The sequence below is a fragment of the Saccopteryx bilineata genome, chromosome 10 (genome assembly GCF_036850765.1).
Source record: "Saccopteryx bilineata isolate mSacBil1 chromosome 10, mSacBil1_pri_phased_curated, whole genome shotgun sequence".
Classification (NCBI taxonomy): Eukaryota; Metazoa; Chordata; class Mammalia; order Chiroptera; family Emballonuridae; genus Saccopteryx; species Saccopteryx bilineata.
Window position 1 is genome coordinate 47,647,899 of NC_089499.1, and position 27,056 is coordinate 47,674,954.

General features: G+C 44.4%; 1 protein-coding gene across 3 annotated transcripts in view; it reads left to right on the forward strand.

Annotated features, from left to right (window-relative positions):
• Positions 1-2,445: 2,445 nt before the first annotated feature.
• TMEM40 (transmembrane protein 40) overlaps positions 2,446-27,056 on the forward strand; it is a 43,061-nt gene continuing 18,450 nt past the window's right edge. For all 3 annotated transcript variants that reach the window (XM_066244722.1, XM_066244725.1, XM_066244724.1), the window contains exons 1-3: positions 2,446-2,537; positions 25,904-25,984; positions 26,617-26,760. In XM_066244722.1, the coding sequence (XP_066100819.1) occupies positions 25,912-25,984; positions 26,617-26,760 (217 nt within the window). In that variant the 5' untranslated portion in view covers positions 2,446-2,537; positions 25,904-25,911. The remainder of the gene's footprint in view (positions 2,538-25,903; positions 25,985-26,616; positions 26,761-27,056) is intronic.

Genomic DNA, 27,056 nt, shown 5'->3' on the forward strand with positions numbered 1-27,056 from the left:
CACAGTCCATTGACTACCAAGCCTTGTCTATTCTACCCTCTAAATCAGTGCTGTCCAATAGAAATACACTGTGAGCTCTATGTACCTATGAAAAAAAATAATTTTCCAGTAGTTACATTAAAAATAGCAAAAAGAAGGCACAACTAATTTTTTTATTTTTATTTTTATTTATTTATTCATTTTAGAGAAGAGAGACAGAGAGAGAGAGAGAGAAGGGGGGAGGAGCTGGAAGTATCAACTCCCATATGTGCCTTAACCAGGTAAGCCCAGGGTTTTGAACCAGCGACCTCAGCATTCCAGGTTGACGCTTTATCCACTGTGCCACCACAGGTCAGGCTCCCACAAATAATTTTAATAATATATTTTATTTAGCCCAATATATCTAAAATATTATATTTTTAATAGATAATCAATACAAAGATTATTAATGAGCTATTGTATATATTTGATTTTCATACCACATCTTGGAAACTCAGTGTGTATTTTAAACTTACAGCTCATCTCAATTCTGACCAGCCACATTTCAAAGGCTCCATAACTACGTGTGGCTGGTGGCTACCGTTTTGGACAGTGCAGTGACCCTGACTCTGTCCTTATCTCTCCTTCCATGACTTGTGCTCACCGGATGTCTACCTCTCACAACTTCTGCACCAGTCTACTATATGGAAGCCAAACTGTTGTCTAAAATATAAATTTGACTGTGTCCCTTTTGTCTGGCTCCCCATCACTGTCAAGATAACTTCCAGCCTCCCTGATCTGGCTTCTGAGGCTTTGCCTCCCTCACTTTCTCTTCCCCTTTGCTCCAACTCCCAAGGCCCCTACTCTCCCACTGTGCTGAGGTATTCTCAGATTCTCAACACAGCAGAGCCTCTGACCTTTTAAGTATTTATGGTTGCGCACATGGTTCCCTCTGCCTAAATGCCTTTAGGATATATTTGGGCTACCCTTTCAGGTCACTTATTCATTCAACAAAATTTCTTGAGTACCTGCTATGTGTCAGACACTGTCTTGGATCTTGGAGAAAACAAATAAATACACATAACAAAAAATATATATAGTATGTCCGATGGTGAGCAATAAGGCAGGATGAGAGGGAAAGGTGATGCTGGAAGTTACTACTTTATTTGGGGTGGCCAGGGAAGGCCTCTTGGAGAAGATAACATTTGAGTAGAGACCTGAAAAAGTGAGAAAAGGAGCCAGGTAGCTATCTGGGGGAAAGCATTCTAGGTAGAGGGAATAGCTAGTGCAAAGGCCCTGAGTAAGGAGACTAACTGGAGTGTATGGAGCACTTTACAGTGTGGTTGGGGCAGAGTGAGAGAGGAAGTCATAGGAATCAAGGTCAGAGAGAGCAAGAAGGGGGTGGTAGATTGTGCGGGCTATGTAAGAACTTGAGCTTTATCCTGAGTGAGGAGGGAGCCCTGGGAGGGTGCTGAGCAGAGGAGGTACATGAGGTGAGATGGGTTTTAACTGTATCCTTTTAGTTGCTGTGATGAAAACAAATAGTGGGCTGAGGGAAGAAGCAGAGAGACTAGCAATTGTATTGTCTGAACTAGGGTGGTTGCCATAGAGAAAAGGGGCCAAAGTCGGGATATATTGAAGGTCAGGCCAATAGGACTTTTCAGACAGGTAAGATACAGAGTATGAAAGAGCAAACAGGAAAGGATGACTACAAGATTTTGGCCTGAGCTTAGAATCTGGATGACTCCTCTTCCAGGAAGTCCTCCTGGGAACCCACAGCACAGGTGGCCTTGCCCTCATGGAGCCTGTCATGTCCTGTCTGGGTGTCATGTCCCTCTGGCCTGGGTGCTCCCTGGGGCAGTATAGGATTTGCTTACTGTCTTGCTTTCGGAGTGTTTGATAAGTGAGCAAGAGGCAAATGTAGGCTGATCTGGGATAACTCCTGGCCTTAGCTGTGAGAGGTCACTCTCCACCCTTTGGGACTTGCATTTTGCCTTTTGCACAGGCAGTGGACCTAGCCTTTGCTCAATTTCTTCACCAGGAGAGGGCACTGCCAGTCTGCTCACAGGAGTCCCCAGCCCCTTGGGCCCCACCCCCCACCCCCTCTGCTGTCTGCCAACCTCACCCTTCCCAGGAGCATCCGGTTGACCCACATGGCTGGGCCCTGAGTCAGCTTCACCAATTCAGTTGGAGGGGGAACTTGGGAGACACTCCTCCTCCTCCTCACCCAGAACTTAGCACAGCCAAGGGTAACTGTCCCCCATATCACTTCCCCGGGGGCAACAGAGGGCATGGCCATGACCCGGGGCGGGTCTGGGGATGTGGTTGCCTCATCTGCAGCTCCTGGGGTGTCATAGGGAATAGTCAAGTCAGACAGGAAGGCCTGGGGCTGATAGCACTGGCAGGAAGGAATGCCACTCTGGTGAGGAAGTGGGGCCTAGGTACACGTCATGCCCCGCCCCTTCTCTGTCATGGGGGTGTGGCAGAGACTCTCCTGCAATCCTCTTCCCCTGCCTTGCCCGACATCATCACAGTCCACACACAGCTCGAATTGTACCTGACAGGCCTCGAGACCACAGGTAATGGGACGTGGGGCAGGGTGAGGGGTTAAACTTTAACTGGCTCTTCCATAGGTCTGATGTTTTGTGGTTCCTGGGGGACCTAGATTTGAATTCCAGTTCTGTGTCTTCCCAGCTGGGTGAGCACCTAGTCTCCATCTCTGGAAAAATCAGGGGAGGATGACAAATATTCACCCCCTCGGTTGTTTTGAGGCTTCAGCTAGGTGTAGGAGGTGGCCAACTCTCGGTTCTGTCACTGACTTGCTGTGGAACCTTCAGAAAACCTCTTGACCTCTCTGAGCCTCAGTTTCCCCGTTTGTAAAATGAAGAGTCTGACCTAGATATCTGAAGGCTTCTCTCACTTTGCCCTGTGGGACCAAACACCTTTGGAGGGTGAGGTGTGTCCCCTCAAACCTCCCAGCCTCTGTGCTTTGACCAGCAAACGTAGGCAGCCACCCTTAGAAGCCACCCTAGGCTCTGGGCCAGGCTTGTTAGATGTGGAAGGATGAAGCCAGTTGTCTCCCCTGTTCAGGCTCAAAGACACCTTTGGGTCAAAAATGCTTAAGCGAGAGAGCTAGGCCTTGGGGAAGGGTGCTCTGCTGCCTGTCAGAGGCTCACCCAGGTGGCATGCCTAGAGGGGAGCCCCACCCACTCCCAGCACCACCCTCCGTCCTGCCCCTGTGCTGTCCTCCCAAATCCAGGGAGCTACTTAGGCTCAGAGCATCCCAGCCCCTCTCCTCAGAGGTGGCCTTTGGGCCTCAAGCCAATCTATTTTCCTTTTGAAGGAGACAAAACAGATTGTATATAGTCTTGTGCCTATTATTTTATTGTTTTGTTTAGCTGCAAGAAAAATTGAGTCAGGAGTATGTATTAGGGAGAGCTGTATTGAGCAAAGTGTGGCATGACCTATTTAGGGTTCAAACTAAGCAGATTGGTGAATAATGAGACTCCCTTCTGGCTCTGAAATTCCTAGAATTCGGGCTAGTGTAGCTGTCTAAAACCTAGCTATCTGTGCCTTGCCATCCTTGAAAAGCCACCACACTGGCTACACCCCCAGAGCCCATGCTGGTTACAGCCCTGACAGAGGCCCTATTTTACTATCGTAACAATCCTATGTGTGAAGTCCTTTTTAAAAAAATAAAAACAAAAATGCTATAGAGATGTTCACCTGAAACCTATGTACTCTTATTGATCAATGTCACTCTATTAAATTTAATTTCTAAATAAAAAAGAATAACAACTTTATTAAGATATTTGCATGCCAATTGTGTATAATTCCATGGTTTTTAGTATATTCACAAAATCATGCAACCATCACTACTATCTAACTTACAACATTTTTATCACCCCCAAAATAACCTCATACCCTTTGGCAGGTACTCCACATTTCCCCTTCCTCCTAGTAAACACTAATCTGCTCTCTGTCTCTATGGATTTGCTTATTCTAGACATTTTATATACATGCACTCATGCAATAGATGATCCTTTCTGACTGGCTGAGCATAATGTTTTCAAGATTTATGTTGTAACATGTGTCAGCACTTCTTTCTCTTTATGGCTGAATAATATTGTATTCTATGATTATATCACATTTTGTTTATCAGTTCATCAGTTGATGGACATTTTGGTTGTTTTCACCTTTTGGCTATTATGAATAATGCGTCTGAGTACATTATGTACAAGTCTTTGTGTGAACATTTGTTTGTTTGTTTGTTTGTTTTTGACAGAGACAGAGAGAGGGACAGATAGGGACAGACAGACAGGAAGAGAGAGAAATAAGAAGCATTAATTCTTTGTTGCAGCACCTTAGTTGTTCATTGATTGCTTTCTCATATGTGCCTTGATGGGGAGGGCTACAGCAGAGTGAGTGACCCCTTGCTCAAGCCAGTGATCTTGGACTTCAAGCCAGCGACCATGGGGTCTTGTCTATGATCCCACACTCAAGCCAGCGACACTGCACTCAAGCTGGTGAGTTTGCACTCAAGCCAGATGAGCCCACGCTTAAGCCGGTGACCTCAGGGTTTCTAACCTGGGTCCTTTGAGTCCCAGTATGATGTTCTATCCACTGCACCACCGCCTGGTCAGGCTGTGAACATATGTTTTCAATTCTCTTGGGTACATACCTAGAAGTGGAATTTCTTGGTTATATGATAAATCTATGTTTAACATTTTGAGGAGCTGTCACATTGTTTTCCAAAGAGGCTATACTATTTTACAATCCCATCAACTATGTATGAAGGCTCTAATTTTTTGCATTATCACCAACACTTGTATTTATTATCTGAGCCATCCTAATAGGTGTGAAGTGGTATCTCACTGGTTTTGATTTGCATTCCCATAGTGACTAATGATGATGAGCATCTTTCAATGTGTTATTGACTCTTTGTATCTTTTATTCAGAGAAATGTCTATTCCAATCCTTTGCCTCATTTAAAGTTGGGTTATTTGTCTTTTTACTGTTGAGTTGTAGTCTTGGCCATTTTCCCAGAGGACTCTGAGGCTCTGAGAGTGGATGTGACTCTCTTGGGGTCTTCACAGTCAGTGATGGGTAAAGATGGGAACTGAATCCAGATCAGTCTGACATTCAAGATCCAGCAGCTATTTATGTGCATTGAATACCTTATTTCTGGTTTTTGTTGTTGCCAATTACATGCATGTGTGTGCAAGTGAGAGAGAGAGAAGAGAAAGAGGAGACAGAAAGACAGAGAAACTTAAATGGGAGCATGAGAAAGAGGAGATTGAATTGGCTCTCTTTAAATAGGCACCCACATTGGGGAGCCAGAACTAGGGGAAAACTTTTTAAGACTTTTTGGTTTCTTCCCATTTATTTTCAAACATTGTGGTAGGGGAGGGAGAACTCAAAAAATTTTATTGGCCTGACATGTGGTGACACAGTTGATAAAGTGTCAACCTGGAAGGCTGAGGATGTGAGTTGATGTTTCTTGCTCCTCCCCCCCCTCTCTAAAATCAATAAATAAAATCTTTTTTTAAAAAGTCTTTTGGGTGGCGCACTCCCACCTAGTTTTTCCTGGTCCCTAAATCTGATATAAATCTAATTAGAATCCAAAATCCAAAAAGGGAATAGTATCCCCTAGTGTCCAGCTGGGTCTAAGGGTCTGGAGCCATAGTCGTCACTTTTTTTTTTAATTTAATTTAATTTATTTTTTATTTATTTATTTTTTCTGTATTTTTCTGAAGCCGGAAACGAGGAGAGATAGTCAGACAGACTCCCGCATGCGCCGGACCGGGATCCACCCGGCACGCCCACCAGGGGGCGATGCTCTGCCCCTCCGGGGCATCGCTCCGTTGTGACCAGAGCCACTCTAGCGCCTGGGGCAGAGGCCGAGGAGCCATCCCCAGTGCCCGGGCCATCTTTGCTCCAATGGAGCCTCGGCTGCGGGAGGGGAAGAGAGAGACAGAGAGGAAGGAGAGGGGGAGGGGTGGAGAAGCAGATGGGCGCTTCTCCTGTGTGCCCTGGCCAGGAATCGAACCCGGGACTTCCACAAGCCAGGCCGACGCACTACCACTGAGCCAACCGGCCAGGGCCCATAGTCGTCACTTTTTGATTGCTCACTCTTCTCTGGAAAACTGCTTTAGGCACTTCCTACATATACATATTTATAAATTTAGAAATTATATACAAGTACTGTGGACCATTAGCTAATGTCTCAAGTCCCAACATACACTCAGAGTGAATTTTCTCACTGATGATAGTGGAGGGAAGTTCACTTATTTATTTATTTATAAATTTTATTTATTTATTTATTCATTTTTAGAGATGAGAGAGAGAGGGAGAGAAAGAGACAGATAGAGAGAGAAGAGAGAGAGACAGAGAGAGAGAAGGAGGGAGGAGCAGGAAGCATCAACTCCCATATGTGCCTTAACCAGGCAAGCCCAGGATTTTGAACAGGCGACCTCAGCATTTCCAGGTCGACGCTTTATCCACTGTGCCACCACAGGTCAGGCGGAAGTTCACTTTTTAAATAGTTCTCTTAGGCCCTTGCTGAATAGCTTGATTCATTAGAGCATCATCCTGAAGCACAGAGGTTGCCAGTTTGATTCCCAGTCAGGGCACATATAAGAGTGGCTCCATGTTCCTGTCTCTCTCTCTCCCTCCCTTTCCCTCTTGCTGAAATCAATAAATAAAAAAATTTAAACAATATATTTAAAAAATGATTTTCTTCTTATTATTTCTGTAAACAACTGTGTGTGAGAGATCCCACTCATTGTTGTTTTCAGCCTGATAATGTGGTTGATGAAGAACTTGGACTAGGAGCTGGGTGCCTCTGTCTCCCACATTTCCTGCTGCTTGCTAGTACTTTCTAGATTAGAGTTATCTCCATTAGAGGTTTCTTTGCAGAAACTTCGAAGCCACTTGTCCACTCTGTGGGGGCTGATTCAGTCAAAGCTGTATTGTTTGATCCTCAAATCCACCCGTCCTAGCACCAGTACACCACAATATGTCGAAACAGGATGAATGTAGAAAATGGAAAGTGTGGCCACAGCAGACCTGTCTGTATTGTTGAGCTCCCCACTGGCCTCTGGGGACATGACATTTAGTGTCTGACATATGGCTAAAGGTACACATCACAGTTGAACTATGTATTGTACTATTAACTATTTTTAGTTAAAAGTTAAGTAGAGGCCCTGGCGTGCAGGAGTCCCGGGTTCGATTCCTGGTCAGGGCACACAGGAGAAGCGCCCATCTGCTTCTCCACCCCTCCCCGTCTTCTTCCTCTCTGTCTCTCTCTTCCCCTCCTGCAGCCAAGGCTCCATTGGAGCAGTTTCCCTGGGTGCTGAGGATGGCTCTGTGGCCTCTACCTCAGGAGCTAGAATGGCTCTGGTTGCGGCAGAGCGGTGCCCCAAGATGGGCGGAGCATCACCCCCTGGTGGGCATGCCTGGTGGATCCCAGTCAGGCACATGCGGGAGTCTGTCTGATTGCCTCCCTGGTTCCAGCTTAGGAAAAATACCAAAAAAGAAAAAAAGAAAAAAAAGTTAAGTAGAAATAAGTAAACTAATATTTTTCTCCTGCATTTTGGAAATTATTGTTTGAGAGATATTATTATTTGAGAGTTCTGAGCTAAGGGCATCTAAGCCATCCTCAACCATTCCTCAGCTTTCCACCTCTCATGGTAGGGTGCTCATGGCCACCCCAGAATAGATGTCATTTAAAGAATATTCTTTTGAATAGTGAGAGCTGCACCTGTCCTAGTGACTTCCTAATGTCCCGAGCCATGTCTCTGGGCTCACAGCCCCACCTATCCCCCTGTCCTGAAGAAGTCCTGCAGAGACTTGGGGATAATGATCAGGTCTGTCCATGCAGTGCTCATCCCTAGGCTGAGCACCCTGCTCCACCAGCCACTTCTCTTGGGTGTGGTCACTGTATCTCCAACATCCTCTAGATCCTCTCTCTTTGTCCAGATCCTACTCTATGCAGGACCAGAATGGGGGATGGAGGGATATACGTCATCTTATTTATTGTATTTTCTGTGCTTCTATTAATATGACCTATGGCTGTATTAGCATTGCTTTGTACCTTTAGCATCTTGTTGGCTTATACTGCACTTTAACAAACATTGATTGTGACCTGACCAATGATGGCACAGTGTATAGAACATCAACCTGGGATGCTGAGATCTCAGGTTCAAAACCCCAAGGTTGCTGGCTTAAGCACAGGTTCATCCAGCTTGAAGGCAGGCTCACCAGCTTAAGCATGGGCTCACTGGCTTGACCATGGGATCATGTCAATGGTCATGGTTGCTGGCTTGAGCCCAAGGTTGTTGGATTGAGCAAGGGGTCACTCTCTTGGCTGGAGCCACCCCCCATCACCGTCAAGACACATATAAGAAACAATCGATGAACAATTAAAATGCCACAACTACGAGTTGATTCTTCTTATCTCTCTCCCTTCCTGTCTCTCTTCAAAAAAAAACAAGCAAATAAACAAGAAACATTGCGTATCTACTATGTGCTAAACACTAAGTTAGATATTTGTGCTAGCATTCACTTACCTTTTAGACTGTCTTTTAACAATCTTAGGTTTTGCCTGACCAGGCAGTGGAGCAGTGGATAGAATGTCAGACTGGGACGTGGAGGACCCAGGTTTGAAACCCTGAGGTCGCCAGCTTGAGCGCGGGCTCATCCAGCTTGAGAGGAGGCTCACCAGCTTGAGCGAGGGGTTGCTGGCTTGAGCATGGGATCATACACATGACCTCATCATCGCTGGCTTGACGCTCAAGGTTGCTGGCTTAAGGTCAAGGTCGCTGGCTTGAGCAAGGGGTCACTCACTCTGCTGTAGCCCCCCAGTCAAGGCACATATGAGAAAGCAATCACTGAACAACTAAGGAGCTGCAATGAAGAATTGATGCTTCTCATCTCTCTCCCATCCTGTCTGTCCCTCTCTCTGACTCTCTGTCTCTGTAAAACATAAAATAAAAAATTCTAGGTCTTTCTATGTAAACAACTTGGGCCCACCCATCCTCTTTCTGCACAAGTTTGATTTCGTCCCTTTGCACGTTTTTGTTTTAGCCAAGGTACCACCCTCTACTCCTCAGGGGCAATCCGAGGCCCTGGTTTCATCCTTGGGTATTCTGTGGCCACAAGATTCATTATAGGTCTATCTAGCTTGTGGTCAGCTAACTGGACAGTGTGGGTTGTTTTCTTATTAATAAACTGCCTGGACAAACTTGGGACAAAATGGTTGAGGCGGTGGAAACTAAGGCATCTTCCTTCTCTCCTTCATGCTTGTACTTCAGCCTCAGATCTGAGTTCATATCCAGACTGCACTCTGTGTGGTCCTGGGCAAGTCTCTTTTCTTTTCTGGGGCTTAGTTTTGCTCTCCTGGCTGCAACTCTGTAGAATTCTAGCTTGGAGAAAGAGAGAGACTGCCAAACCTGGTAGCTGGTGGAGAGAGGGGGAGAAAGGTCAATCTGGAGCAGGAAGTGGGAGGGCGCAGAAGGAGAAGAAGGGTTGTGAACAAGTGCAAGAAAGTGCAACAAAGGAAGGGGGAGATACTAAAGAAACTTTGCCAGCCTAACATTGTTTTTCTAAGCTCTTAATTTCAGTACTTCATAACTATTTTTTAAATTTAATTTTTTAAGTTGCACCTTGTTTTTGTTTTTTATTTTTCAATATAGTTGATATTCAATATTATATGTTTCAGGTATACAGTATAGTGATTAGGCATTCATATAACTTACAAAGTGATCCCTCTGGTAAGTCTAGTACTCCTCTGACACCATACAGTTATTACAATATTATGGATTAGGTTCCCTAATCTGTACTTTACATCCTGTGACTATTTTGTAAGTGCCAATTTGTACTTGTGTGTGTGTGTGAGAAAGAGAGAGAGAGAGAGAGAGAGAGAAAAGGACAGATAGGAAGAGACAGACAGGAATGAAGAGAGATGAGAAGCATCAGTTCTTTGTTGCGGCACCTTAGTTGTTCATTGATTGCTTTCTCCTATGTGCCTTGACTGGGGACTACAGCAGAGTGAGTGACCCCTTGCTCAAACCAGAGACCTTGGGCTCAATTGGGCTCTAGCCAGAGACCATGGGGTCATGTCTATGATCCCACGCTCAAGCCAGTGACCCTGCACTTAAGCTGGCGACCTTGGAGTTTCAAACCTGGGTCCTCTGAGTCCCAGATGCTCTATCCACTGTGCCACCACCTGGTCAGGTGCCAATGTGTACTTCTTAATTCCTTTTCCTTTTTCACCCATTCCTTTGATCCCCCTTTCATCAGGAAGCCATCAGTTTGTTCTCTGTATCTATGAGGCTTTTTTCCCTGTTTTGTTTATTTTGTTTTTGAGATTCCACATGTAAGTGAAATCACAGGGTATTTGTCTTTCTCTGTCTGACTTATTTTACCTAGCATAATATCCTCTAGAACTAGATCCATCCATGTTGTTACAAATGGTAAGATTTCATTCTTTTTATGGCTGAGTAATATTTCATCTTATATATTACTATATCTTCTTTATCCAATCATGTATTGGTGGACACTTACGTTGCTTCTATATCTTGACTGTTGCATATAAAATGTCCTTTTTTGTCTCTCTTGCTATGGCCTTTGTTTTAAAGTCTATTTTGTTCAATACAAATATTGCTACCCCAGCTTTTCTTTTCATTTCTATTTTCATTAAATATTTTTATCCCCTTATTTATTATTTTAATTATAGTTTACTTTTCAATATTTTATTTTATATTACTTTCAGGTGTGCAGCATACTAGTTAGATAATCATATACTTTATAAAGTGTTCACCTGAGAGTTTCAGTACCTACCTGTCTCTATACATAGTTATTATAATGTTATTGACTATATTCGCTATGCTGTACTTTATATCCCCGTGACTATTTTGTAACTTCCAATTTGTCCATCTTTTTACTTTTAGTCTGTGTGTCTTTTGACCTAAAGTGGGTTACTCATAGTCAGTCTGTAAATATATGGATCTTGTTTTCTTCCTCATTCAGCCACCCAATATCTTTGGATTAAAGCATCTATTCCATTTACATTTAAAGTGATTATTGATAGGTATGTCGTTATTGCCATTATATTCATATATTTTGTCTTTTTTTCTTTGTCATCATCCTGAAGAAGTCCCTTTAACATTTCATGTAATATTAGTTTGGTGGTGATGAACAAACACCTTCAGCTTTTTCTTGCCTGGGAGGTTCTTTGTTTGCCCTTTGATTCCAAAAGATAGTCTTGCTGAGTAATCTTAGTTGTGGGTCTTTGCTTTTCATCACTTTGAATATTTTTTGCCAATTTCTTCTAGCCTGCAAAGTTTCTGTTGAGAGTCTTATGGGAGCTCCCTTGTACATAACTAACTGCTTTTCTCATGCTACTTTTATAATTCTCTGTTTGACTTTAACCTTTAACGTTTGTTATGATGTCTTGGTAGACCTCTTTGGGTTCATGTTGTTTGGAACTCTCTGTGCTTTATGGACTTATATGTCTATTTCCTTCACCAGGACAGGGAAGTTTTCAGCCATTATTTCTTCAAATAGGTTTACAATCCCTTGCTTTCTGTCTTCTCCTTCTGATACCCCTATGATATGAATGTTGTTGTGCTTGATGTTGTCCCAGAGGTCCCTTAAACTATCCTCCTTTTTTAAAATTCCTTTTTCTTTTTGCCATTCCAGTTGGGTGTTTTCAACTACCTTGTATTTTAAATCACTGATTTAATTCTTAGCTTTATCTAATCTGTTCTTGATTTCCTTTAGTGTATTCTTCATTTCAGTTATTGTAGTTTCATTTCTGACTGGTTCTTTTTTATGGTTTCTATCTCTTTGTGGAAGTTCTTACTGAGTTCATTTATTTTTCTCCCAAGTTCATTAAGCACCCTTATAACCAGTATTTGAAACTCTTCCAGCAGACAGCTTTGTCTCCATTTTGTGTAGTTCTTTTTCCCTAGAGTTTTGTTCTGTTCTTTCATTTGAGATATGTTTCTTTGTTTCCTCCTTTTCGCTGCCTCCCCGTGTTTGTTTCTATGTATTAGGTAGATCTGCTATGTCTCCCAGTCTTGGCAGGATGGCCTCAGGTGCCCATGGGTCTAGGATGGGTTAGTGGCAGGACAAGGCCCTCAGTCTCATAAAGCTGATTCTGTTTCCTCCTTCAGTCCTTACCCAGCCCTTGCCCTAAGGTTAAGGGAGTACTTACCACCCACATCTTGGAATCCCAGAGCTGATGAAAAGACCATTTCTGTTCTGTGTCCCTGTTGTCTCAGACTCTGTTCCTGATTCATTCTCCTCCCTAACTGTCCTGAGCAAGGGATAGAAGAACTCTAAACCCAGAGCTTGGCACTGTCTGAAGGAAGCAGTGAGAGTGCTCAAGCCTGGATTTTTGGATGAAGAGGTTGACCCCAGGCACATCAGAGATTGAAGTAGATGGCATTTCTTAAAGCTGTGCCAAAAGACATCGTATTACATTCTGGGGAAAAGGACTGTGCTCTTGCATAGTATTGGGAAGCATTAGAATAAATAGTGAAAGAATGTTGTCTCCCACAGGCCTTTTCAGAGCCTTTAATACATGATGCACATAGAGCTCCAAGAGGGAAGCTATGGAAAACAGTGTTGCCCAAAGTTATTTGAACACAAAGTCCCTTTTTGTCTTGGATCATGTCAAGGGCCTACTGTTCCCCACAAGATATTGTTGGTATATACTGTTCTGGACCCTCTTGCAGGTCACATCAACCCTGGGTCCCAAAGTTCTTTGCTGATTGAGTAGATAAATCATTTTTTTTAACTTTAAAAAAATTTATTTAAAGAGAGAGAAAGAGGGGGAGAGAGAGAGGAACTCTGGCCTGTTGTTACCCCTATGTATGTATTCATTGGTTGATTCTTGTATGTGCCCTGATGAACCCACAACTTTGGCATATCATGATGTGCTCTAACCACCTGAGCTACCTGGCCAGGGTAAATGGCTGAATCTTGAAGGCTTTAACTAGAGAGGAGCATTAGTTCCCTAGAATGTCAGAGTTAGAAGAACTCTGTAGAGTGCATTCCAACTTCTATTTATAGGGAAACTAAAGCTCAGGGCAATCTAGCACTGTGTGTGGAGAGGGTGGCCAGAGGCAAGCAAGCACATTGTTAGACTAATGTATCTCTCAGGGGAGAGGTTCTGGTGGTCGGAGTGGATCACACTCTACCTAGCAAGTGGTGCCCTTGTTAACAACAGATATTTCCCTGAGCCACACCCTAATCTTAACCTTGCTTCTAACACCAGATCCCCTGAGTGACAACCTCCAGAAAAGAGAGTCCTAGGAATTAGCATTGTCAACAGTTCTCTTGGGGAAATTTGGTCATAAGCCAAATTTGAGAAACATTGGCATAGAAAAGGAGAGGGGAAACTCTTATTAAGTGATAATATTCCAGGCTTGTTACAGGCACAATATCATTTACAATAATTCCCACAACACTCTGGAGCAGGGGTCCCCAAACTTTTTACGCAGGGGGCTAGTTCACTGTCCCTCAGACCATTGGAGGGCCGGACTATAAAAAAAAACTATGAACAAATCCCTATGCACACTGTACATATCTTATTTTAAAGTAAAAAGACAAAACGAGAACAAATACAATATTTAAAATAAAGAACAAGTAAATTTAAATCAACAAACTGACCAGTATTTCAATGGGAACTATTCTCCTCTCACTGACCACCAGTGAAAGAGGTGCCCCTTCTGGAAGTGCAGTGGGGGTCGGATAAATGGCCTCAGGGGGCCGCAAGTGGCCTGCGGGCCGTAGTTTGGGGACCCCTGCTCTGGAGGGTAGATAGTAATACCCCATTTTATAGATGAGAAACTGGGGTTAAGAGGAACCAGGCATCAGGGGCAGGAATAAAAACACAGTTATGACTAGCTCCAAAGCTTTCACTCCCCTTATAGGGTCTCTTGGGTGGGAGGCAGTAGGAGCAGAGAAACCAAACTCTCTTGAAGGAAAATGAGACAAGCTTGGGCTTTGGCTGGCCGGGGAGGTAGGAGTCAGGGCACCCTTCCGGTCTTTGGAATTTAGTGGCCCAGGATAATGGTAGAGTCAGAGAAGGGCTCTGGTTGGGAAGGAAGCTGTTCAGCATCTGGAGGTCTAGCTAGAGGCTGTGGCAGGCGCAGGGGTTAGAGTCTGTGGTGGGCAGAGTAATAACCCCCCAAATTGTAATAATCCCTGGAAACTGTGATTATGATAAGTTACAAGGCAAAGGAGAATTAAAGTTCAGGATGAAATTAAGATTGTTCATCAGCTGACCTTAACATAAGGAGGTGATGCTGGATGACCTAGGTGGGCCCAATGTAATCACCAGGTTCCTTAAAAGTGGAAGAGGGAGGCAGAAGTTGGAGGTCAGAGTGGTGCAGTGGGAAGACTTGGCCTTACATTGTTGGCTTTGAAGATAGAAGAAAGGGCCACAAGCCGAAGAGTGTGGCTATCCTCTAGAAGCTGGAAAAAAAAACCAAGGAAAATGAAGGATAAGTAGAAGGAGGAGGGGATGGATGAGAAGAAATAAAAACAGCAGCAGGGAAATAGATTTTCCCCTAGAGCCTTCAGAAAGTAAGGCAATCCTGTCAACACCTTTATTTTAGCCCAGTGAGACAAGTGTTGGACTTTTAACCTACAGAACTGTAAGATACCATATTTGTGTTGTTTTAAGCCTCTAAATTTGTGGGAATTTGTTACAGAAGCAATAGAAAACCAGTGAGGAACTGAACCAACTCTAAGATGGTCTTTGTCCTTAGCAAGGACACAAGTCTCCAGGGCAAGATCTTTAGGGCAATTATTGCTTGGGTGGTTACAAGGACAGGGATGAAGGGACAGTGGAAGTTCCCAACCCAGCCTGGAGTTGAGATGCAACAACCTGTATGGAGAACCTCGGGGGCCCTGCCCAAGTCTTGTCTGGAGGCTAGAGTGAAATTCATGAACCCCTCTACCCCCAGCTCTGCTTTGCTCTGCTGAAAAATCTCAGGGCCTTCTCCTCACATTTGTCTCAACTAACATGCTTTGGTTGTAAAAAGAGGACTTTTTAGGGAGGACATGGGAGTCTCACAGAAGAGAGGGAATTGCTGAGAAGCTCAATGGCAGAGCTGACAGTGGCCAGGAACTGAAACAAGAGGATAGCGTCTTCAGGATTCTGTCTCCAGGCAGACCAGTGCCAGCTGACTTTAGGCTTTGTCAAACATGTCACAAGTCAGACACCTGGGAGGGAGAGGCTGATGGTCTAACCCAGTGGTAGTCAACCTGGTCCCTACTGCCCACTAGTGAGCGTTCCAGCTTTCATGGTGGGTGGTAGTGGAGCAACCAAAGTATAAATAAAAAGATAGATTTAACTATAGTAAGTTGTTTTATAAAGATTTTTTTTTTTTTCATTTTTTCATTTTTCTGAAGCTGGAAATGGGGAGAGACAGTCAGACAGACTCCCGCATGCGCCCAACCGGGATCCACCCGGCACGCCCACCAGGGGCGACGCTCTGCCCACCAGGGGGCGATGCTCTGCCCATCCTGGGCGTCGCCATATTGCGACCAGAGCCACTCTAGCGCCTGAGGCAGAGGCCACAGAGCCATCCCCAGCGCCCGGGCCATCTCTGCTCCAATGGAGCCTTGGCTGCGGGAGGGGAAGAGAGAGACAGAGAGGAAAGCGCGGCGGAGGGGTGGAGAAGCAAATGGGCGCTTCTCCTGTGTGCCCTGGCCGGGAATCGAACCCGGGTCCTCCGCACGCTAGGCCGACGCTCTACCACTGAGCCAACCGGCCAGGGCTGTTTTATAAAGATTTATTCTGCCAAACTTAGCGAAAATCTGACATAAAGTACTTGGTAAGTAATTATTATATGCTTTAACTTGCTGTAACTCTGCTTTATAAATTTTATAAAGTAAAGTTACTTCCCTACTTTATAAATCACCATTACTGTGAAACCGGTGGGCGGTTAGAAAATTTTACTACTAACAGAGATACAAAAGTGGGCGGTAGGTATAAAAAGGCTGACTACTCCTGGTCTAACCTAAGTGAAAGGCAGGGACCCCTTCAGAATTTACACAGCAAACAATCATGAGGACAGGGTGCAATCTATTTGTGAAATGTTTGTACTGAAACTGTGCCTGCCTGACCAGGATATGTCTGAAATTAGGGTGCATGCCTGTGTAGGAGGCTTGGGAAGCTGGAGATCATCAAGGGCTCTAACTTGCCCCCTTGGTATAATCTCCAGAAGGGCCAAAACAGATGCCAGGTGGACCAAAACAGTAAGCACCCACCTTTCTGTTGGCTCTGTTCCCCTCCCAGTGATTGTTTCTGCTTTCCATGTCCCCAACCCAGTTCTGGCCCTGGGCTTGTTGAACTGAAATGGCCCTTTATTTGTGGCTCCTAGGACGTTCCTCACAGTTCATCTGCAGGAAAAGTTAACCAGTTAGCCTGGCTTTCAAGGCCGAAGACTATTTCTCCAGCCTCAAGGGGCTCCTACTCTATCAACTGCCCACCACCACCCACCTCCTCCACTAAATCTTTCTCCCACTCTACCTTTTGCCACCTGTTGAAATCCAACTCAACCTTAGTTACCTCAGTCCCCTCCTCCTGGGAGAGACGCTGGGGAAAGATAAGCAGCCCTTGGATCAAAAGACAGGATTCTGGAGCCAGCCTTGCCCCTGAGTTGCTACGTGACCTGTGCAAGTTCCTTCATTTCTAGGTTTTGTTTCTCCATTTGTAAAATAGGACAATAATCCCCACCCTCCCTCCCTCCTGGTTAGTATGGGAGTCAAGTGACCTGGGTAAAGAAAGTGCTATTAGGTTGTGATGGCTCAGTGTCTCCTAATATCTTTCCCACCCTGGGCCCAGGCCCTTGTGACAGCAGGAGCTTAGGAAATCTGAGCTGAACTGAAGGGGAAATCCAATTTAACAAGACCTGTGTGTGCAGAGGCCCTGGCACCACCAGTGACTCAGCAGGGCTGGGCTATTTGGAGAAAAGTGCTGGAAAGTCAGTCCACTTCCTTGCAGGATCAGCCTCAAATGTGGGGCCACCTAAGACAAGGGTCCCTGGAGCCCTCTAAGCAGAGCTAGGAATGGGGGTTGTCTGTCAGGGCAGGGGTCAGATTTGAGTTCATTTGTAAGCTGGGAGACCTTCGACAAGTAGCTTCGTCTATTTAAACCTCAGTTTTTTCCTACATAAAATAAATAAGACTTGCACGAATGAAATAAGATTACAGAGTATGTGTGTTGAGTTCCTTTTCCTTTTTCTACTTTCTTCTTTCTTCACTTCTCTATCAAGTCCCTCTGGTCCATCTTGGCTCAAAGTCATATGTGCTGAACTTGACTGAGCTTTTAGAAGCCTCTCCCAACAATCCCTCTGCCTGTCCTTTGTGTTAAGCATTGCCTTGCACACTGATCCTTGAGTTTTAAATTATAAAACATCTATTCATTCTTTCTCATAGAAGAAATATAGGTGAAGGAGGGGTGGGACAAGGATGGGTCCTACCATTTCCCCTTTCCTGATGACTGCTAAGGAAGCACCCTTGACTATGAGGACACTTGCTCAGAGCTATACCAGAGGCTAACTCAGCATCATTTGCATAACACTCCCATGACTGTTAGTGGCTTCTTTCCTGGTACAAATGACTAGAGCCTGGGAATAGGTACCCATATCAGTCCTTCCAACCCCCACATGGACAGAGCAACTACCTTGTTCAGCCACTTACTAGCTATATGGTTCTGGGCAAGTTTTTTAGCCTTTCTGTGCCTTAGTGTTCTTAACCCCTAAAAGGGGCACAACCACGGTGAGCCCTCCTAGGTTGTGGTGAGGAATACATGAGTTAATACATGAAATATGTTTAGATCATTGCCTGGCAAATAGTAAGCACTTATTTGTTATTGTCATCATCATCATCATTTTTGCCTTCTGTCAAGCTCAATGCAGGGTTGATGACACATAGATAAATCAGCTTCAATCTCTAACCCAGTGGCAGTCAACCTGGTCTCTACTGCCCACTAGTGGGCATTCCAGCTTTCATGGTGGGTGGTAGCAGAGCAACCAAAGTATAAATAAAAAGATAGATTTAACTATAGTAAGTTGTTTTATAAAGATTTAGTCTGCCAAACTTAGCGAAAATCTGGCATAAAGTACTTGGTAAGTAATTATTATTATATGCTTTAACTTGCTGTAACTCTGCTTTATAAATTTTATAAAGTAAAGTTACTTCCCTACTTTATAAATCACCATTACTGTGGAACCAGTGGGCGGTTAGAAAATTTTACTACTAACAGAGATACAAAAGTGGGCGGTAGGTATAAAAAGGTTGACTACCCCTGCTAACCCTTGCTGAGTTAATGATCTAGTGAAAGAGACATACCCTGGATGTGTCCAATCCTCTGCTGAGCCCTGGGCACAGATCTGAAGGTGAATAGGAATAGGAACCTTGGCTCTTGGAGATATGCAACAAGGTGCCTCACCTTGAAGAAGAGTCTGGTATAAGGCAGAGTTGACTAAGGCTCAAGAGGGGGATGTGCTGGGGGATGGAACGGAGTATTCTCACTCTCCCCCAAATCCCATTCTTTTTAAAATCTGTTTCCTGCCAACTGTTTCCCACATGGGTCGTGATACCTTTTCTCTGTGCCTTTGCACATTATTCCCTCTGGCCCTTCCAATGCACCCCCAGCACCTGTTCCTTCAGGAACATTCTTTGACTGAAGTTCCAACAGACTGGGTTTCAACAGACCACAGGTCTAGCTTGAAATTCCTTGAGGAAGCAGCCGCGACTTGTTCACCACTGTATCCTCAGTGTTAACATACAGTAGGTGCTCAATTAATGTAGGAATGCAAGAGAGAGAATGTGTTTCAGTTAGAATTGTGTTCAGCTACAAATGCCAAAAATCCTGACTACAGAGGCATAAACAAAATGAGGCTCCTTTTTCTCAACAAGAAAGCAGGTAGCTCCTGGCAAGGGCTCAGTAGCTCAACAAAATCTCTGCATTTGCTTTAGTTTCTCCTCAAGGTCACAAGATAGTCCCTGTACCTCCTGCCATTACACTCATTTTCAAGGAAGGAATGAGAGGCAAGACATAGCACTTGCCCTGTTGCCCTTTTTTGCCAAGAGAAACTAAACCATTCCTAAACCCCAACAAATTTCTGCTAACTTTTCACTAGCCAAAACTGAGTTACATGGCCACCCGCAGTTACAGGAAAGACTGGAAAAATGAGTATCTAACTGGAGCTGGAAGAACAAAATTGCAGCTATATTAGCAAGGAAAAAGTCCAAAAGTTGTGAGGGAGAAGGTCTAACAGAATGGGGTCTGTAGGGAGAGTACTGGTCAGGCAAGTAGCACAGGCCTTCATGAAGGAGGTTTTATTTGAGCTATGCCTAGGTCAGATACAATTTTGACAATAGGAAAAATAGCTAGATAGAGGCCTGAAAATATTGTGTGTGTGACCAAAGACTGCCAAGTGACCCAGAGAGGTAGGGTAGGAAAGAGATAGGACCAGCTTGGCGAACCTTTGGTATTTTTGGCATCAGCCAGAAGCTCTCTTTCCCCCATATGTACTCTAAATCTCTTCCTCCACTCTGCCTGAAATTCCACCATTAAAGATGATCTCAGCCGCCTGACCTGTGGTGGCGCAGTGGATAAAGCGTCGACCTGGAAATGCTGAGGTCGCCGGTTCGAAACCCTGGGCTTGCCTGGTCAAGGCACATATGGGAGTTGATGCTTCCAGCTCCTCCCCCCGTCTCTTCTCCTCTCTGTCTCTCCTCTCTAAAATGAATAAATAAAAATTAAAAAAAAATGCCCTGGCCGGTTGGCTCAGCGGTAGAGCGTCCGCCCGGCGTGCGGGGGACCGGGGTTCGATTCCCGGCCAGGGCACATAGGAGAAGCGCCCATTTGCTTCTCCACCCCACCCCCCTCCTTCCTCTCTGTCTCTCTCTTCCCCTCCTGCAGCCAAGGCTCCATTGGAGCAAAGATGGCCCGGGCGCTGGGGATGGCTCCTTGGCCTCTGCCCCAGGCGCTAGAGTGGCTCTGGTCTCAACAGAGCGACGCCCCGGAGGGGCAGAGCATCGCTTCCTGGTGGGCAGAGCGTCGCCCCTGGTGGGCGTGCCGGGTGGATCCCGGTCGGGCGCATGCGGGAGTCTGTCTGACTGTCTCTCCCCGTTTCCAGCTTCAATAAAAAGAAAAAATAAATAAATAAATAAAGATGATCTCAGTCAATGAACATTACTGGACACCTGCTATGTACAAAAAGTTCTTTTCAAAACGTAGATATGCCCTGGAGGCTTATGGTTATCAGTCATTCATACCTGAATATTAATTAGTTCTATTGGCTACTGACTTCCTAATGCTTAGCTGAATTCTGCCCTGAGAAATAGGAATGTTTATTCTAGAAAGACGGAAATAGGAGATGGGGAATGAGCAGGGCTGGGGCTGGAGACCAGATGTCTAAGGATAATAGGAGGCCAGAGAAGAAAGAACCCACATTTTCTGAGGCCTCTAAAGGCAGTCACTAGCCATCTTTCCTCCTTAAGCGTCTGCTATCACCAGTTCACAGTTGTGATCGATAGAGCTTAGAGAACAAGGCTCCCCTACCCACGGTCATCGCATGCACAGATGACAGAAGTGGGGTGGGACCCTGGTCATTCTGACCCCAAAGCGCATGCTCTTGCCTCTACACAAATACTGTCTTTTTGCTCCCATTCTGCCCCACCATCTTAATAATGATCATCATCTCAGCTGGCATTTATTCAACAGTTGTTCTGTACTAAACATTGTTCTGAGTGCTTCACATTTTTTGTAAATTGTCCCCATTTTACAGATGAAGAACCTGAGGCACAGTAAGTGGTTCAGTACATGCTCAGCTCCCAAAGCTGGAAGCATCAGATAGGATTCAAACCCAGCTGGTCCAGCTCTGAGACATAGGGAAAGATAGTGCCTTGCCAAGGTCTTGTGCTGGGTTGAGTAGATTCTCTGCTAAAACAAAAACAACCCAAACTCATAGACACAGAGAACAGATAGGTGGTAGCCAGAGGTGGGGGTGGGGCATGGACAAAATGGATGAAGGGGTCAAAATGTACAAACTTCCAGTTCCACAATAAGTCCTGGGGATGTAATGTAGAGCACGGTTACTGTCATTGCATATATGAAAGTTGCTAAGAGAATAGATCTTAAAAGTTTTCATCACAAGAAAAAAAAAGTGCGATGGTGAATGGTATCTAGACCTATTGTGGTGATCATTTTGCAATGTATACAAATACTGAATCATGTTGCATACGTGTACATGAACTAATATAATGTTATATGCCTATTACAACTCAATTTGGGAAAAAAGTTTTAAACACACACACACACACACACACACACACACGCACACACAGTTCTAGAGGTCAAAATCCAAAATCAAGGCTGAGCTCCCTCCCGTGGGTCCAGAAGAGAATCCATTGCCAGGTCTTCTCCATCTTCTAGAGCTGCATTCCTTGCATTCTTTGGCTCCTGGCCTTTTGCTCCATCTTCAAAGCCAATAGTATAGCATCTTGCTTCAATCGTAGTGCCTATTCTGTCTGTCAAAAAAAAATTTAATAAAATAAAAACTTTTTAAAGAGTAGGTTGTCTAGCCCTGACTGGGCGGTAGCACAGTGGATAGAGCGTTGGACTGGGACGCGGAGGACCCAGGTTTGAGACCCCAAGGTCACCAGCTTGAGCCCAAGGTTGCTGGCTTGAGAAGGGGTCACTCATTCTGCTGTAGACTCATGGTCAAGGCACATAGGAGAAAGCAATCAATGAACAACTAAGGTGACGCAACAAAAAATTTATGCTTCTCATTTGTCTCCCTTCCTATCTGTTCCTATATATCCCTCTCTTTGACTCTCTCTCTCTCTCTCTTTCTCTCTGTCAAAAAAAAATGTAGGTTGTCTAGACCAGTGGTTTTCAAGTGGGAATGATCACTGTCCCCTGGGGACATTCAGTATTCCATGCTAGAGGCCTGACTCCACAGTGGCCTTTGAGCAGTTTTGTATCCCAGACCAATGTTTTGAGGTACAGTAGATAGACTATAGGTTCTGGAGCCCCAATTTGTGGAAGTTTTATCATCTCTTTGAGATTCAGTTTTCTCCTTTATAAAATGGGGATAAGGCCTGGCTGGTTAGCTCAGTTGGTTAGAGGAGGGGTCGGGAAACTTTTTGGCTGAGAGAGCATGAACGCCACATATTTTAAAATGTTATTCCGTGAGAGCCATACAACGACCCGTGTACGTTACGCATTATCCAATAAAAATTTGGTGTTGTCCCGGAGGACAGCTTGATTGGCTCCAACCACCCACAACCATGAACATGAGCGGTAGGAAATGAGTGGATTGTAATACATGAGAATGTTTTATATTTTTAACGTTATTATTATTTTTATTAATGATTTGTCTTTGAGCCAGATGCAGCCATCAAAAGAGCCACATCTGGCTCGCGAGCCATAGGTTCCAGATCCCTAGATTAGAGCATCTTTCTGAAATGACAAGGTTGCGAGTTCAATCCCCAGTCAGGGCACATACAAGATGCAACCAATGAATGTGCAACTAAGTGGAACAACAAATGAATGCTTTCTCTCCCCCCTACCCCTGCTACCCCTTTCCTCCTTCTGTCTCTCTAAAAGCAATCAATTTTTAAAAATTAAAATAGGGTTAATAAAACTTATTTTGCAGGATGACATAAGAGTCAAATGAGACAATCTTAAAAAAAAATTTTTTTTTGCCCTGACTGATTGGCTGAGTGGTAGAGCATTGGCCCAATGTGTGGATGTACTGGGTTCAATTTCTGGAGAAACACCCATCTGCTTCTCCACCTCTCCCCCTCTAGCTTCTCTCTCTCTTCTCCTCCCTTCTTGCAGCCATGGCTTGATTAGAGTGAGTTGGCCCGCAGGCGCACTGAGATAGCTCCATGGTCTCTGCCTCAGGTGCTAAAAAATGGCTTCAGTTACAATAGAACAAGGGCACCGGATGGGCAGTGCATCACCCCCTAGTGGGCTTGCCTGGTAGGTCCCGGTCAAGGTGCATGTGGGAGTCTGTCTGTCTGCCTCCCCTCCATTTGCTAAAGTAAATAAGGCCTGACCTGTGGTGGCACAGTGGATAAAGCGTCGACCTGGAACACTGAGGTCACTGGTTCAAAACCCTGAACTTGTCTGGTCAAGGCACATATGGGAGTTGATGCTTCCTGCTCCTCCCCCTTTCTCTCTCTCTCTTTTTCTCTCTCTCCCCCCTCGTCTCTAAAATAAATAAATAAATTTTAAAAAATAATAAAATAAAATAATTTTATTTTAGAGAGAGAGATAGAAAACATCAATTTGTTATTTCACTTATTTAAGCATTCTTTAGTTGATTCTTTTATGTGCCCTCACTGGGGATTGAATTTACAACCTTGGTGTGTCAGGACTATGCTCTAACTCAGTGGTCCCCAACCTTTTTTGGGCCACAGACTGGTTTAATGTCAGAAAATATTTTTACAGACCGGCCTTTAGGGTGGACGGATAAATGTATCACATGACCGAGACAAGCATCAAGAGTGAGTCTCACGGTAGAGCGTCAGCCTGGCGTGCGGGGGACCCTGGTTCGATTCCCGGCCAGGGCACATAGGAGAAGCGCCCATTTGCTTCTCCACCCCTCCCCCCTCCTTCCTCTCTGTCTCTCTCTTCCCCTCCCGCAGCCAAGGCTCCATTGGAGCAAAGATGGCCCGGGCACTGGGGATGGCTCCTTGGCCTCTGCCCCAGGCGCTAGAGTGGCTCTGGTCGCGGCAGAGCGACGCCCCGGAGGGGCAGAGCATCGCCCCTGGTGGGCGTGCCGGGTGGATCCCGGTCGGGCGCATGCGGGAGTCTGTCTGACTGTCTCTCCCCGTTTCCAGCTTCAGAAAAATACAAAAAAAAAAAAAAAGAGTGAGTCTCAGACGGATGTAACAGAGGGAATCTGGTCATTTTTTAAAAATAAAACATCGTTCAGACTTAAATATAAATAAAATGGAAATAATGTAAGTTATCTATTCTTTCTCTGCGGACTGGTACCAAATGGCCCACCAACCAGTACTGGTCTGTGGCCCAGGGGTTGGGGATCACTGCTCTAACTGACTACCTTAGATCCAAATGAGATAATCTTTTGGGAAGCATTTCTTTTGTCTAGAAATTACAATTCAGATATGAGGGGTAATTAATCCCATTTCCTACCTGACTGGTTTGTGGTCAGGCTTAGATGGAATTAGAGGCACATGGCCAGCCCTTTGGAAAACCATTAAGTGCTATACTAATAAAAGGTGGCATGTTAAATTTTTAAGTAATGAAAATGTATTGTTTATTTTATTATAGTAATAGCAATACTATTACAAATTTAGAAAATGCAGAGTAAATCCTGACCAGTAGTAGCACAGTGGATAGAGGATCAACCTGGGACACTGAGGTCCCACGTTCGAAACCCCAAGGTCTCCAGCTTGAGCATAGACTCACCATCTTGAGCACATGTTCACCGGCTTGATTGTGGGATCATTGACATAATCCCAAGATTGCTGGTTTGAGTCCAAAGATCACTGGCTTGAACAAGGTGTCACTGTCTCAACTGGAGCTCCCTGGTCAAGGCAGGGAAGCAATCAATGAACAACTAAAATGCTGCAACTATGAGTTAATGATTCTCATCTCTCTCCCTTTCTTCTTGTCTGTCTCTCTCTCTCACTTGCTAAAAAAAAGCAAAGTAAAAATAAGGAACTAAAAATACGCATAATACCACCACCCAAAGAGAACCACAATTTATATTTTGATATAAGTCAAAATATATAGCTCCAACAATTACTGACTGATGATCATGTTTGTTTATTTGGACCCCCATCAATGCCTTCCAATTCCCAACAAGTTATTTTGAAGCAAATCTCAAACATCATATAATTTCATCATAAATATTTCAGTATTTATCTCCAAATAAATACAGTGTGTCCGTAAAGCCATGGTGCACTTTTGACCGGTCACAGGAAAGCAACAAAAGATGACAGAAATGTGAAATCTGCACCAAATAAAAGGAAAACCCTCCCAGTTTCTGTAGGATGATGTGGCAGCATGTGCGCATGTGCAGATGATGACGTAACACCATGTATATAGCAGAGCAGCCCATGGCCATGCCAGTCATGATGTGGACAGTACAGAGGAAAGTTCAGTGTGTTCTGTGGCTCACTAAATTCGAATCCATGACCAAAGTGCAACGTGAATATCGGCGCGTTCATAACGAAGCGCCACCACATAGGAATAACATTACTCGGTGGGATAAGCAGTTGAAGGAAACCGGCAGTTTGGTGGAGAAACCCCGTTCTGGTAGGCCATCAGTCAGTGACGAGTCTGTAGAGGCTATACGGGATGGCCACCTAAGGAGCCCTAAAAAATCTGTGCGTGAGTCCACTTCAAACTACACTGAATAGGTATGAAACTGGGAGAGTTTTCCTTTTATTTGGTGAAGATTTCACATTTCTATCATCTTTTGTTGCTTTCCTGTGACCGGTCAAAAGTGCACCATGACTTTACGGACACACTGTATAACCTCAATATAAATATCACACCTAAAAAATATTAGTGCAGGATGTTTATATGTTCATAATGGGGGAAGCTATGCATATTTGGGGATAGGAGGTATATGTGAAATCTCTTTACCTTCCATTCAATTTTACTATGAATTAAAACTGCTCTAAAAACTAAAGTCTATTTTTTAAAAGTAAATGAGTTCTTATATTGTCAAAAGAATTTCATTATTTAAATTTTCTTAATTGTATATTATTTTGTAGATTGTTCTCATACTTTTTAAAATTGAGTTGCTTTTCTTTTTATTTATTTACCAAAATTTTAATATATTTAGGATATTAACTACTTGTTATTAATTACTTGTGATTAATAATGACAAGTGGTATTAATTACTTGTTATTATTATTCCTCCAGGGAAGGCCATGGAGACTTCAGGATCCTCCTCCCAGACTCAAGACCACAGTCAAGTCCACAGAGATACAGAAGATGTAGACTGTACGTTTGACCCTCTGGGCAAAGCCACACGGGAGGTAGAGTCCAGTAGTGGGTAGAACAAAAGAAGACCCTTCTTAGCTTATATTCCACAGTGGCTGGAATCACAGTTGAAACCTCTAGAGAAGTAGTAATTTTTACACACATGTGCTTCAGCACTTTCTAGCTGTGAGAATCCTCAGTTGCTTCCCAAATTTCTAGGCATCTTTGTGGGTTAAGGCTGGTACTAGAGAGGGTCCTCAGAAGGTGGGAAGGGTCCTGCATGGCCTCAGAATAGGAGATAGGAATGTTTAGGGCTTAATCTGATCCCACCTGCCCTGAAATTTATAGAGAATCCTAAATTGGCAACCACTTATACAGTATAGGGGTCTCAAGGCAGGACAGGGGCCTTAGAAGCACCTCTCTGGGCTCCACAGTCAGAGAATTTTCTGACTGGGGCCTTCCTAGAACCCCTGGGACCTCTGTGGGCCTGGGTCTCTGCACCTTCCATTGGCCCTACGGGTTTGGGAAGAATATCCTGAAGAAACTAGCCCCTGCTGGCCCTCCAAGTTCAGACAGAGCCCTGAGGAGGCACTGGTGGTCTCTGGGGTGGGAAGGATAGGAAACACTCATCCTTGCCTCTGTGTTCCTCCCAGATGGAGAAACAGATTTCCACAAGCAGGATGAGGAAGCCAGAGTCTTTTCTCAAGGACAACATAAGAAAAACAAGTCTTCCTCCTCCTCTTCTTCTTCCTCCTCCTCCTCCTCCTCCTCCTCCTCATCCTCCTCCTCTGCCTCAGGTATTGCAAAGACTTAAATATACATATATACAATCATATATTATTCAAGGAAACCTTTACATGAGAAAAACATCCTCCATAATCTCCTACCTTGATACTTCAGTTATTTCCACATTCTCTTTTAGAGCCTGCCTACCTGTACACATAACTTGTACACAGTTATAACTAATTGTATAGACAATTTTGTCCGTGGTTTAAAAATGTGTTGTCTTCTCCTCTGCATTTTGCCCTATCATTCTTTAATATCATTGCAGCTACTCCTCATGCCTCCTGAATAAGCCCTCATGAGCTGCATC